Here is a 14353-nt window from a genome sequence, read left to right as displayed (position 1 = left end):
CACAATATTAAATCGAATATTAAAAAATTATAAAATATTACAGCAGTACGGCTACGTGGTGATCGGAGAGTAAGAAGAAAAAAAGTAAACTAAATTCTAAAGAAGATGCTGAGTTTGTGGGGTGTATAAAATACATGTGGAAGACCAACAGGAAGAGGATGATGAAATGTCGGCAGAGACGTATTAAAAAATATAAGAGATTCTTATTATTATTTGACACGAAAATGAAAAGATTCTCATTTTTTATTTTATGATTGTGACGGTTATTAGCAGCAGTCTCCCTCCTTTAGTTATAGTGGTTCATGCGCCCCCGTTGATTAACATGATTATTTTATTTTTTTTTTTTTTTAATAGAAACGATAGTAATTTTATTGGTAACACATGATAACCCGAATAAGAGCATGGTAAACCAATTCTACTAGACCCGTAAATTATGAAATTTTGTTGCGCGCTCACGTGTGTATAATATATATACACATAAAAAGAATTTGGAGTAAAAAGCTTTTGGACCTTTGCTTTAGTGTCTCTGTATCTCTTTCAATCAAGAGACAAGAACTTGGAGCATCAAACATAATACAGATAACTGTTGCACATCACACTGACAGTGGAACTGGATGAATATGAATTGAATTTGAGTTGAGAAAAAGAAGAATGCATGCACATGAAGATGCAGCTTATTCTTATGCCTAACTTTATTAATTCAGCATGTTTGTTTTTTTGTTTAAAGTAGTTGAGACAATGAGACTGTTGGAGATGTAATTAATGACAAAATTAATACAACAAACAAAAAGAAGATGAAGATGGATAATCACCAAATTTGCTTTTTCATTCCGTTTTTGTTTTGTGATTTGCGTAATGACTCACGTGGCAATTCTTTTTTTTTTTTTTTGGGGCCTGCAACAGGAGAAACTGCCTGGTCTGCCGGCCATCCATCGCTGTCCATGCCCAACATTTTACCCCGGAACAGTCCGCGTGGTTGGCTGACGCGTATGACCTTCCAAAATATATGCACACTCCCCTTACTGGGCCTCCGGAATTACGAAATACCCCGCTCAAGGTCTCTCTCGACCCCTTTGGCTACGCTGACATGGTGGTGACCTAACCCCACATGCCTGCCTCATTTCAGGCCATGTCTATGTGTTGTGGGTCCAACTTTGTCCCTCTTCTCCCAGACCACCCTTTTTGTTTTTACTTTTCCACGACTCTCTCCGTATTTCCCATCGTCAGCTTCGCCCCCCTCCCCACCCACCGTGGGCCCCACCGCCTTCCTCCTCCCTCCTATATAAAGGCCCCAATCCCACTCCACAATCTCACTACACCTACCTAACACACAAACAAACTCCACACTTCTCTTCCTCTCCTTCTTTCTTCACCTTATCTTCTCCGTTCGAATCAACAAAACACAACACGTAATAAAACTCTTCCTTCTTCCTTCATTTTAATTGACAATCTCGCACTTCAAAATCTTATCTTCAAATGGCCGTTGACTCTTCCCTTTCTCCACTCGGGCCACCGGCCTGCAAGAAAGACGCCAAGGCGCTGAAATTCATTGAAGAAACAACCCGAAACGCCGACCCGGTGCAAGAGCGGGTCTTGGTGAGATATCTTGGCCCGAAACGCCGAGACTGAGTACCTCAAAGATACAAACTCGGCGGCGCCACCGACCGCGAAACATTCAAATCGAAACTGCCGATCATTTCCTACGAGGATCTCCAGCCCGAAATCCAACGCATCGCCAATGGAGATCGCTCTCCCATCTTGTCTGCTCACCCAATCTCTGAATTCCTCACAAGGTAATTAATTAATTAATTCAAAATTAATCAACTCATATAATTAATTTTTCTTAGTTTAAAAATTAATTATTTAGTTATTTTGCATGGAAAATTACAGTTCTGGGACTTCAGCTGGAGAGAGGAAGTTGATGCCAACAATTCAGGAGGAGTTGGATCGCCGTCAATTATTGTACAGCCTTCTCATGCCCGTCATGAACCTGTAAGTTTTTTTAATTATAATTTTTTACATAATTAAATAATTAAAATACGCGTTATAATTATTTATTTAATAATTTTTTTTTCTAAGACTAAATTTAATTTTTAAATGGTTAATGGAACAGTTGTGTGCCTGGACTGGACAAAGGCAAGGGCCTGTACTTTCTGTTCGTGAAGTCCAAACCAAGACGCCGGGTGGACTCTTGGCCCGACCTGTTCTCACCAGCTACTACAAGAGCGAGCACTTCAAGACCCGCCCGTACGACCCGTATAATGTCTACACGAGCCCCAACGAGGCCATTCTTTGCCCCGACTCGTTCCAGAGCATGTACTCCCAAATGCTCTGCGGCCTCCTTGAGCGCAAGCAAGTCCTCCGACTCGGCGCCGTTTCGCATCGGGTCTTCTCCGCCATCCGCTTCCTCCACTCAACTGGCGGTGGTGAACGACATCCGAACCGAACTCTCAACCCGAAAATAACCGAACCGAATTTGAAGTCGTGTATGGACGGGATTTTAAAACCCGACCGGAGCTGGCGGACTTCGTGTCCAAACAATGCGGATATGAAAATCGGGATGGGATTTTAACCCGGATATGGCCAAACACCAAGTACGGACGTGATCGTAACCGGAGCAATGGCTCAATATATTCCGACCTTGGAGTACTACGGGTGGCTTGCCGATGGCGTGCACTATGTATGCGTCCTCCGAATGCTATTTCGGACTCAATCTCAACCCGATGTGCAAACCGTCCGAAGTTTCCTACACCATAATGCCAAACATGGCCTATTTCGAGTTCCTGCCGTACGATCCCAACTCGGCGAGTCGCGGCGACTCGATGACTACTCGACTCGTTGACTGGTCAACGTTGAGGTCGGGAGAGAGTACGAGCTCGTCATCACCACCTACGCCGGTCAGTGCAGTCGGCGACATCCTCCGAGTCACGGGTTCCACAACTCGGCGCCGCGATTCCATTTCGTGCGGAGGAAGAACGCGTCGCTCGGCATCGACTCGGACAAGACCGACGAGGCCGAGTTGCAACTCGCCGTCGAGAACGCCTCGGCTTCTCCGATCCTTCAACGCCGGCGTCGTTGAGTACACGAGCTACGCCGACACGGCGGCGATCCGGGCACTCGTGATCTACCGGGAGCTTCGGTGAAGGACTCGGCAAACTCAAGACCGAGTCGGTCGACTTGGTGATGAGTCGTCGCTGGCAATGGAGGAATCGCGAACTCGGTTTACAGCGAGTCGCGGACAACTCGATCGGGCCGGAGATACGTGTGGTGAAGAGCGGCACGTTTGAGGAGTTGATGGATTACGCAATCTCAAGAGGGGCGTCCATCAACCAATATAAGGTGCCGAGGTGTGTGAATTTTACCCCGATTATGGAGTTACTGGACTCTAGGGTGGTTTCTAAGCATTTTAGCCCATCTTTACCGCATTGGACACCAGAAAGGAGACGGTAAAAAAAAGGAAGTCAACGATGTGGTCCTTCTAATATAAATATAGTAATAATAATAATTTTTTTGGGGATATTTTTATGGGTAGGTTTTTTTTTCTGTGGAAAGATTTAGTCATATAAGAAAAGTGTAAGTTGGATTAGGACGTTTCAAGGGTCAGGTTTCGTAGTTTGGTTCAATTCACTCGTGGAAAGAATGAAAGTGTAACTTTTCTTTTCAAGGTGTTTGTTCATGAATGGTTGCCTTCATAGTCGCTAGCTTTTGGTTTTGGACTTATGTGTCATCATCCATTCAATTCAATGCATTACACATTATGACAAGGGCCTCCACATCTTTGCCTAACAAATTGATAAGGAAAAGGAAAGGGTATTTGGCATGTATAAAATGGGTTGGTTCCCAAAGTTTAAGACAAGAGATATTTAAAAACAAAGTTTAAGACAAATGTTGTAAAAAAAAAAGAAGATTTTTTTTTTTTTTTTAATACAAGAGATTAAAGAAGGGGAATTTATACAACTATCCATTAAGTGTTTGGGAGTTTTGAACCTTTGCCTACATAGGTAGAGACGGAAGAGTTCACTTATACTCCAATGGCATTAAAAAGACATTCTTAACTGGATATGTCAATGGATATTCTTAACATTTAGGTTGGGCAATTAACAATATATATTCTTGGTACCGCATGATTTTGGCCTCCCATTAGTCCACTTAAGATGCTCATGTTAGTTATACACAACTAAAATATCATAGGGATTCAAATCTGAGACATACAATTTGCAAATTAAAATTATTTTTTTATACTAAACTCCGTTGGCCTATTTCTACATTCTTTGCACAAACAAGGTATTATTTAATTACCAATGGTGATCCAAAAGGAGAGATAGCACTTAGAAAAAGTTTGCCCCAACAAAAAGTACAGAGCTGCGTGGTTCCTTGGTCGAAATTGGTTGGTAATTAAATTAAGAAAAGCATACGCCTTATGTAAAACATGCATAAAATTGCAATGAAGTAAAGTGGGTGTCTTTTTATGCTGTTTTCGAAATGCACGCTCTTATCACGTGGGTCTTGTTCACGGAAGAGAGATAATAACAAGGTTAATATTCTATGCTTTTGTTGTGGGTGACTATCGAAGTTCTCCTTGTTCAAAATTGATTGCTATTGAATTGAAGTGTGTATATATATAGGCAGATCCGCTGCTTTAATTTCTTTGTAAGGTAATGATAAATAATTTGATAAAGCAATGATATATAGCTTTTGGATATCAAACTGATATTGAGAAAGAGAAAACCGCATACAAAACCTTAGATTTAAAGATAAATATTCTTAATCATTTAAATTACAAAATCCGAACACAATTATAGATACATTTATATTCTATCAGAAGATAAATAAAATCAAGACCCACAATTGGGGACACAAATGTTTGTTTGCCCATGTATTTGAAGATGGACCACAGGGGCCATGTGGCTTTGGCTCAATCACAAGCATTAGCTTGGATTTTATCAAGTTCAAACCACAAGGGCAAGCAGATGTGAGTCCCTTACCCATGCAGTCAAATGGGATTATCAATATAATGATACAACAAGTTGGCCTCTTCTGCTTAAATTCTAAGACCAATTGGCCACAACAAGAACCTTATCAACTTACTTCAGTACCTTATCACTTAATTTAAAGTGCTCATTGAAATGAAACTACGATTAGCCAACTTAATTAAGTTCTTGTTGCCTTGCACTTGCTTTTCACATGGTCATGTCGTTTTTCTCTTTGTCTTTTTTGTTTACATTGCATGGTCAGCTTTAACCAATACTTAAACACCTATCACAGTTGAATTTTGTCTCACTCAATCAACCTTGATGATATGCTATCAATTAAGTGGTCAGATTATTAAAACAGTTTAGATTTAACGAAATACATATAAATGTAGACAGCGGTGAATTCACGAATTTTTTTATGCAACTGGCAAAATGTAGAAGTTCAAAACATTTACCAAATCAAGCTGCAACAGTACCACCAATCATGTGTATGTTATAATTTCTATATTGAAAACTAAGATACAACGACAAACCAAAAATGAAGATCAGTAAAACCCAAAATTGTAATAATCAAACAATTAATCACACCATGATTCATTCATGAACACCAAACTAGCCTATCCTCAAAGAAAGTACAGAAGATATTTTACATACAAGATTTCACCCCCATCCCTATCCTCTTAAAGGATTTTTGTCAAACACCTTACCCCATTGCAGTATACTGGAACATGATTTCAATAGAGATTTTGGGGTAATAGCATCCACTCCTCCTTGGGTGAACATGCCACGTGTTAATGAGAGACAGTTTGATTGCTCCAGAAAAGCCAAAGTGGCAAACTGATCTAGATAGTCTCCTCCTACCTGGTTATAGCGTGTGATGTTGATTTGATTTGATGCATGGAAAGTTATAAGGGCATACAATATGGACCTATCACAAAGGGACGCGTGTACACCTCAGAAAGGTTTAAATGGCTCTTGCATATTATTTAGTCAAATACATCCTTCCTCCTTTTTTGTTGGCATCAGTGGCATAACGAAGTAGATAAATTATAGATAAGTTGCTCTGAGTCACTGAATGCAAAGCTCAACTTTTTGGCTGTCATGTCTGCAGACAATGGATTCCATAATCGAAACAATTTAGATAAAAAGGTACATGTTCCTCACTTATTTTTCAACCTTTAAGCATTTGAGTTGTTTAACATGATATCAAAATTCTAGTTTCGAGAAGTTTGAAATACGATTATAAGGCTGTAATTTATGTATCCGTTTATATTTTTAAATGTAGAAAAATGTTATTAGTTTGATTCATACTATTGTTAATCGATTTCTTGACGGTTTATAATTTTTGTGATTTACATTAAAAAGACTTAGAGCAACATGTTTATGGGCACAATTCCGAACTCGAATCCCAAATTTATATGGATTTTGTTGTTTCGACGAGGCAAGTGAACATTTCATTTTCTTCTTAACAAACAAACTAATGATATGTTGATTTTATACAGAGCAATTCGTCGTCCAAATTATTCATTGCTTGAGAACCCAACCCAATATTGGTAATGGACAAGGTTCGAAGCCAGCCCATTATTAAAAAGAAAATAAAAGAAAAGAGAAAAAGAAATAGGTGGGTTGGCTATTGGACGGGTCGACCCGAACGTTTGGTTTCTTGGATTCTTGGTTTTCGTGGTTGCTGTTGGTTACAGACTACAGTTGAGGACAGGGGCTTTGGCACTTGGCAGAGGAAGAAAGAAAGAGCGAGAGAGAAGAGAGGAGAGAGAGAGAGAGAAAAAGGTCAGTGGTGCCGTGGTGAATGTTCTTTCCATGGCGACCCTTCCCTCCTTCGTCTCCTTCTCTTCTTCTCTTCCTCTACTTCCTCTGCGCCCTCCTCCTCTTCCTCCTCTTATCTTCTCCACCACCACCTCTAACCTCAACCCTAGAAGATTCTCAGGCCTAGTTCTCGCTTCTTCCTCCGCTTCTCCTTTTGACGATCTCAGCTCCAGAAGCAGCTCGCGCCCAATTCAATCCTCCAAATCCAAGGTCAGCTATTATTTTTCTCTCGAATTTTAGCTTAAGTTAACTTGGTTCGTACTGTTAAGCTAGAATTGCGGTTTAAGAGATGGAATTTAGATTGAATTGGCAGTGAGTTCAAAGCATTGGTGTTCATAAAACTCTGTAGATTGTGGGTAAATTCTATTGAATATATCACATATGTAGAGAGAGAGGTATCAAGTTTTAGAAATTGATAGAATGATAACATACTGTTGTGAATTTGTTTAATTAAACTAGTTTCGAGTTTTTCGATGAACTTGCCTATCATATTTGCATTTGTGTGTTTCAACGAACCCCCAATGCTTCAATGACATTTAGCTCCATCGCACATATATTTCTTAACAATAATCTTGTCATTTGTTTGATTTGCCCATTCTTTTAGAAATCAGTTCTCTCGAATTTGATACAAGAGATAGAACCCTTGAACGTGAGCCTTATTCAGAAAGATGTTCCACCTACTACTGTGGATGCCATGAAAAGGACAATTTCGGGCATGTTGGGATTACTTCCATCTGATCAATTTCAAGTTCTTATTGAGGCCTTATGGGAACCTCTATCTAAGTTGTTGGTTTCTTCAATGATGACTGGGTATGTTAATCTTCTATATCCAATACAACAATTTAGTTATGTTTTGTAATTCTTCTTTTCGGCTGTTCTGAGAGAGAACTCTAATATTGTTTGGTCAAATTGTTTGCTTCTCTTCTATTAAAGCCTGTATTTAGTTTTTCTCACTCCTTAGCCAATTACAGGTTTGATGTTTGTGTTTATTTGATGCAATGGAACTGATACTCAAATAGTTAGCTAGTTAAATTTGACATACTATTATATGTTGGTACTTAAAGTACGTTTGTATTTATTAACAACAAATGTGAATCAAAATTCTGGAGGTGTACTTGACATCCTATAGAATTTCTTCATTAATTGCAGGTATACCTTAAGGAATGCTGAATATAGGCTTTGCCTAGAACGGAATTTTGATATGTGTGACAAAAAACTTGAAAAACAAACACCAGAAAATTCTGAGGTTGATTTGCAAGGGATGTTGCTTGAAAGTGCAAACATAATCAAATTTCCTTCAAAAGATGAGTTTTCATCCAAAGATGGAGAAGTTACTGAAGACTCATTGGAGAATATTGATATTCAAGGTCTTGGTGAAGTGTCTCCTGAGGCTCTACAATACATTCTTCATGTGCAGGCTCATTTATCTTCTGTCAAAAAGGTATTCAGTAGCATTATATGGAATCTTCCATGGTAGGAAAAGAAGTTCAAGTTAATGACATGAATTTGTTGGGTTTCACGATTCATTCAGTGGTCGGCTCAGCTTATCACGCTCTTATGTGGAAGCATCTAAAGTAATGTTCTGTTTTGTCCCATGCTTAACTCTAGAAACGGTAAAGTGATAGGCACTTGTTAAAAGCATTGAAGAACAAGGGTGGAATGGAAGTGTTGGCCTCAGCAAAATTGTATTTAGAGATCATGTGTGTACTAATTCAAGTTGCTGGGTTTGGAAGTTTTGTTGGTTGTATGAACGAGTCATTGTTTAGTGCTAAAGTTGATGGGATGCCAATGGTCATCCCATGTACAGCAGAGTGAAGTGATGGGTTTGCGTAATATAGAAGGCCATAATGCTGTCTTTTATGCAAGTCCCAAGTTTGTACCACAGAACCAGAAAGTTTTATCATTTGCTTATACTGATTGAATTTTCTTCTGATAAAAAATTAGTCTTTTAATTGCAGTTATCAGAAACAAAGTAAACCATGTATGTTTTGAATTTCTTTTCTATTTCCAAGTGAGTTTCCATTGGCATTGATTGAGATTTTCTCCATTTTTCAAAGGAATTCTCATGTTTAACTTTTTTGTTTTCTTGAAGGAACTCCATGATGTCAAGAGAAAAAGTGCTGCTCTTCAAATGCAACAGTTTGTTGGAGAAGAAAAGAATGATTTGCTGGACTATTTGAGATCACTACAGCCAGAAAAGGTTTCCATTTAATACAACATTCAAAAGTTATTTTCTTAATTTGGTCTTCCAAATAGTAGTTGAATTCAGCATTGCTGATGGTGGATCTTTGTGCATAGTCATATGCTAGTGATCTGGGGTTAGGTACTGCAGGCTTTACATTAGATTTGGTGATTATTAGCTTTTTAATGCTAGCTCTTGTACACCAGTACCATCCTGCAGTGAATAGTATGTCTTTGGAGCCTAACGAAACTTTTTGCTCTAGGGGATTTACCCTACAACCTTGATCAATGAAGTTCCTCGTAATCCCCTTTACTGATAAAATGACATAAGAAAAAGAAGTGAAATTAATAACAGTTGGTCAGACATCCTTCTTTCCTTTTCCTATTCTCTATACATTCAAAATGGTGTTAATGCTATTTGTTTCTTCCTTTTTCAAGGATCACATCATAGGAATTCCTAACATTTTTTGTTTAACTTGGAAAAAAAGTCCAGGTTTACTACTGATGTTATTTCAGAGTACCAGTTGCATTGCTACCATCCTACCTCTAACATCGGAAAATAGTGTCTCATTTTCCACTGGTTGATTCATTTCATAAACTATTAAATCTTCATCATGCTCTAAACTCCTTGAGTAGCCAGATTAGGCCATCAATGCAATCCTTCACTTTCCCCCATCTTTTAAACTAATAATATATGCTGACGTGGTAGTCTAATTCATGTCCATGGATGTATAGGGATGATGTGGCTTTTGGTTAACTGTCGGACTCGTTGGACATTATCAGGTTACAGTAACATAATTCTACATTGATCTTTCTAATTTTTCTTCCTGTATATTAGATTGTACGATAGTTGATAATCACTACCAGATTTCCTCCTCCATGTTTCTCTGCAGTATGGTTGTGCTCTAACCTTGGGGTATTTATGGGTAAAAAAATTTCAAGTTTAGCTTCTTCTAGTAACCCCTGCCGGGCTGGTTCTGATTATATCTTGTGACTGACACAATAAACTCTATGAACAGGTAGCTGAGTTATCAGAACCAACATCACCTGAACTGAAAGAAATAATCCACTCTGTTATCCACGGTCTGCTTGCAACCCTTTCACCGAAGATGCATTCTAAGGCACCTCCTTTATCTGATAATGCCTCAACTGGAGTATTAAATGTTGGGAGTGAAGATTGTGCTGAGCTTGTTGAGAACACTTCACTTCAGTTTCAGCCACTTATTTCATTAACGCGGGACTACCTAGCACGTCTCCTCTTCTGGTTAGGCCAGCTCCTTTTTCTGTTCTTACTATGCTAAGGTTTTTTTTCGGTCCATTCTATTCCTTTTCTGTTGGGCACTTTATTGTGTGGTAATTTGGAATTTGACCCGACAAGACATTATTCAATCCATTCTTTGTTCTATTACCTTGAAGATATAGTCCTACAAATGCTCCTGTCATCCATTTTCATTCATCCAGTTTTTTCTTTTTCTGAAGGTGCATGCTTCTAGGACACTACCTCAAAGGTCTTGAGTATCGGATGGAGCTGACAGAACTTTTGTCCCTGACTAACGATGCTGAAAGTGATACCCTTGATGGCAACCAAATTGCATAAATGCTTGTCTCCCTTCTGTCTATTTGTATATAGATGTGTTGATTAGTGCATACAAAATATGTTCTTTTCAATATGATACCAGAGCCTCAAAGTGAGGCATAATCGTATAAGTGTAGCAAAATACACACGTGTATGGAATTTTCATTTGAATTCAAAATTGTATTATATAGTTCTTAGTTCAATCCATACAAGAGAAGGGAAGTATGGGTTAGTCTTGGTCTGATACCAGTGATAGAACCTATCATTCTACCAAACTCAAAATATCTTAACTTAGTCAATGAAAGCGTATGTTATTCGATTAATTCAAGAACAGTTTTTGTTTCTTACGAGCATGAATAAGTAATGAATTATTAGTTACCTAATATAGTTGCTTTCTTACCAAGTAACCACCCTATCAAACTTAACAACTTCCAATGGTCCAGTACCTTCTGCAAAAGACTTGATCCTCTCTGTTGATAGTCTTCTGGTCGGTCTCTTTGATATTGTTGATAGTCTTCTGGTCGGTCTCTTTGTAATCAAAGGAAGAACAAGTGAAGAACAACTGCGCCAATTGCATCATTGCTGACCACACATTTCCCAATGTATGATGTGGTCATAACAGGAGTATCATATGCCTCCCTTCACACTTGAAATAACCCTCAGTCTAATCATAAATACAATCTATGTTTGCTAGCATTGTAACCACTGCATGCGTACATGGAAACCCATCAATTTGCAATATTAACAAAATCAATAATGACTGGACAACATGAATTATTGCAAAGACTATTATAGCCTTAGAATCCCATCAATCTTGATTTGTTGTCTTTCACGTACTAACTTCATCTCTCCCAGCTACCGACATGAGGCCAATTTGGTTCTCTCCAACACCTTACTTAATCTTTGTGTTTACATGTAGTTTAAAAATTTAGGTTCAACTCTAATTTGTTCATCTCTACAGTGCTCACTGCTCCCACTTTGGCATGGTACGCATTGCTATAACATCTATGGTCACAGATAAAGTAATTCACGTAGCACATACAAATTGAGCATGAAAACTGTGCTGCAGACTTCCGGCAACAATTATGATCATGGCAAATAGACACATGCTTTGCTTTTTGTTAAACCTTGGCGGCTCAGAATTATAAAAGCAACAAAAGTCTGCCATGTGGCATGCATTATATATTTGGTCATGTGGAATCTGCCATTTATGGCAAAAAACACACACACACAAACAAAATGATCCCGAAAATTGTTAGAACTTGATGGCTAAACTGTCTAGTATGACATATATTCAGTAGCAAAGGAGGAGAGGGAAGTATTACAGATAGATAGGCGAGTTCCGATTTGATTCGAATGCGACTTCAAACCGCATACGATTCAAATTAGTTTCGTTTTACGCTTCAAACTGATGGTATAATTGATCCAAATCAATCTATGTACGGACTCGTGGATTGATCATTTTTCTTCATAAGCAATTGAGAAAATATTATATATTACTACATATTCTTCATATATCAAATGAAAGTACATACTCTTCATAGTTGAGAAAACTTTTTACTGCTAAAAGTACTGACAAAAAGAAGTGAAATTAAAAAAAAAAAACATGACCCTGATCAGCCAAAGATGCTCTGGGCTTGAAGCCCCAAGGCTCCACACGTGTCTCAGCCCATCGGGCAAGTCTCTCGAACGTTTTATCTGTGACTCCTCATTCCCTTCTTAAATGGTATGCAAATTACCTTTCTATTTTTTATTGTATATATCGAGAATTAGCTTTCTATTAAGAAAAATTATTAATTAGGAGCAGGATTGGGACATGATTAATTAAATGCTTGTGTTGAAAATAATGAAAAAAATAGATATAAAAATACAACTACATACAACAATCAATTTTATGTTACAATTTTCAAAGTGTACATATATAACAAATTTTAAAAGTTACAATGGAAAGCACGACAAGAAGTAATATTATTGAAAATAAAAACAAAATTTTGAAATGTTAATATATACAATACAAGTATAATACATTATATTAAAATACCCATATATTTTATATTTGAACATCACAACATGAGTGTTTAATAAGAATATATAGTTCATGTATAATGTGTATTTACTAAATCAATTAATACAAGTATTCTTCCTATTTCATATAGGAGGGGTTCTCTCCTTCTTGATTTATATTGAGACAAGTAAAGGAGCCAGATATATCATATGCATTTGACTTAAGGACAGATACAATATCAATAGACAGATTCATATAAGAGAGTAAGTGCAATTAATTATGAATAAACACAACATTTTTATGTCAATTGAGAATTGACATCAAAAACTTCGTTAGTTAAGCTTGTATGCATTGGATTACTGAATTTTTTAGAGATAAACAACTTAAACAACATGAAGATTGAGTTGTCACAGCAATACTAATATACACGTTGGTATCTCTATGCGCCACTACTAAAATGTCATACCTAACATAAAAACATATAATAACACTCCATTTTTTAATAGGAACATAAGTGTATTATGCCAATAAAGAGTTCAAATCTTTATTGTAAAATAAAGGAATGCTCAATTTTATTTATTTATTTTTAATTTTTGGTAACAAGGTGGGATAAAAGTCCCCACAACAAGATGCTCAATTTTTTGAATTACCAACAGAACGTTTTATCCATAGATTATAGAAAATTAAATCCAATTTAAATTTGCAAAAACCTATATGCATATCTTAAACATTTGATTCTACTTTGGCTGGTGAGGGTCTTATTTCATGCAAGAATAGATTGATAAGATTTATACCTTTTCTCTTTCTAAAAACCTTAAAAGCTGTTAACCCAAAGAAACATTCCTCCTAATCAACATTACTCATACAATTCCCTTCTATTATCCTTAAATCTTTTCTTTTTTTCAAACTACAAAATCTTTTTGTTGATGTCTTACATTAATTCGGATTCTCTATATGAGTAAAAAAAAACCCCAAAATTTTTAGCACCCTTTTAACAATAACATAGATGGAGAGGTAGGGACCCATTAATACTACAGCAGCATCAAACAACAGGATCCTTTTGTTCCTTCCTCCTACACCTTACCCAAAAACCACCTCTGCCGCGAATCGCCTTCTGAAAACCATCAAATCTATGGGATCTTTTTTCAAAACACCATGTTGCCAAACAATCCCTACCAAAACCTTACTCCCTAAAAAAATACCAATCCTAATGACCATCTTTGTCCGACTCCCTAAATCCTAAACTCTAAACCCTAATACGGTAGCTCTGTCACAGGGAAGAACATTTGTCTTACTCCTTCAAAGTTGATTATGAGTAATATGATCCCTGAAGCACCCAGCAAAAGATTGGGAAAAATCAAAATAATTATAAGAAGGGCATTGTTAGATGCAACTAAAAGTCACAATGAATGGAGATATTTACACACCAAAATCAGTCCAGCTCCAACCCACATGCTTTTGGGTGAACGAAATGGAAGCAACAAGAGCCCAACAGCATAGACAGCCACATCAAAGAAGTGAAGAACCAAGCCTTAGACTCAAATCAATCTTGATTTATTGTGAAGGATATGCTAACTTCATCTCACCCACCTTTCCCAACGAATAGGCAAAGAAATGATTTTATGGCCCATATGTGACTTATGTGATCGTAATAGTGAAATATGACCAATTTGGTTCTCTCCAACACCTTAGCTTAATCTTTGTGGTTACATACAGTTTAAAATCTAGATTCAACTCTAATTTGTTCATCTCTGCGGTGCTCACTGCTCCCACTTTGGCATTGTAGGCATTGCT

General features: G+C 37.5%; 2 protein-coding genes across 2 annotated transcripts; both read left to right on the top strand.

Moving 5' to 3' along the window:
* The first annotated feature begins 1338 nt into the window (after window positions 1-1338).
* On the top strand, window positions 1339-3664 carry GH3.1 (Auxin-responsive GH3 family protein). The gene is given in 10 exon segments (XM_008238184.2): window positions 1339-1793; window positions 1891-1992; window positions 2114-2166; window positions 2169-2510; window positions 2513-2597; window positions 2599-2652; window positions 2654-2841; window positions 2844-3045; window positions 3047-3226; window positions 3228-3664. Coding segments are annotated over 10 exon segments (1746 nt in total). The 5' UTR covers window positions 1339-1476; the 3' UTR covers window positions 3451-3664.
* Window positions 3665-6676: 3012 nt separating this feature from the next.
* LOC103335175 (MAR-binding filament-like protein) lies at window positions 6677-10744 on the top strand. Its single transcript, XM_008238185.3, has 6 exons — window positions 6677-7007; window positions 7402-7607; window positions 7947-8238; window positions 8890-8997; window positions 9998-10242; window positions 10458-10744. The coding sequence occupies exons 1-6, from the start codon at window positions 6792-6794 to the stop codon at window positions 10573-10575; spliced, it is 1185 nt and encodes a 394-aa protein (XP_008236407.2). The 5' UTR covers window positions 6677-6791; the 3' UTR covers window positions 10576-10744.
* The last annotated feature ends 3609 nt before the right edge of the window (window positions 10745-14353 follow it).

The sequence above is a fragment of the Prunus mume genome, linkage group LG6, assembly GCF_029339155.1.
Source record: "Prunus mume cultivar Tortuosa linkage group LG6, ASM2933915v1, whole genome shotgun sequence".
Taxonomy (NCBI): domain Eukaryota; kingdom Viridiplantae; phylum Streptophyta; class Magnoliopsida; order Rosales; family Rosaceae; genus Prunus; species Prunus mume.
Note: the sequence above shows the minus strand (reverse complement) of the source record. Positions and strands in the feature narration are given on the sequence as shown.

Bases quoted from the DNA above. Each gene is read 5' to 3' on its own strand.
- LOC103335175 (XM_008238185.3), top strand. From the start codon at position 6,792: ATGGCGACCCTTCCCTCCTTCGTCTCCTTCTCTTCTTCTCTTCCTCTA. The intron at 7,008-7,401 runs GTCAGCTATTAT...CCATTCTTTTAG, and splicing joins TTCAATCCTCCAAATCCAAG to AAATCAGTTCTCTCGAATTT. The intron at 8,239-8,889 runs GTATTCAGTAGC...GTTTTCTTGAAG, and splicing joins ATTTATCTTCTGTCAAAAAG to GAACTCCATGATGTCAAGAG.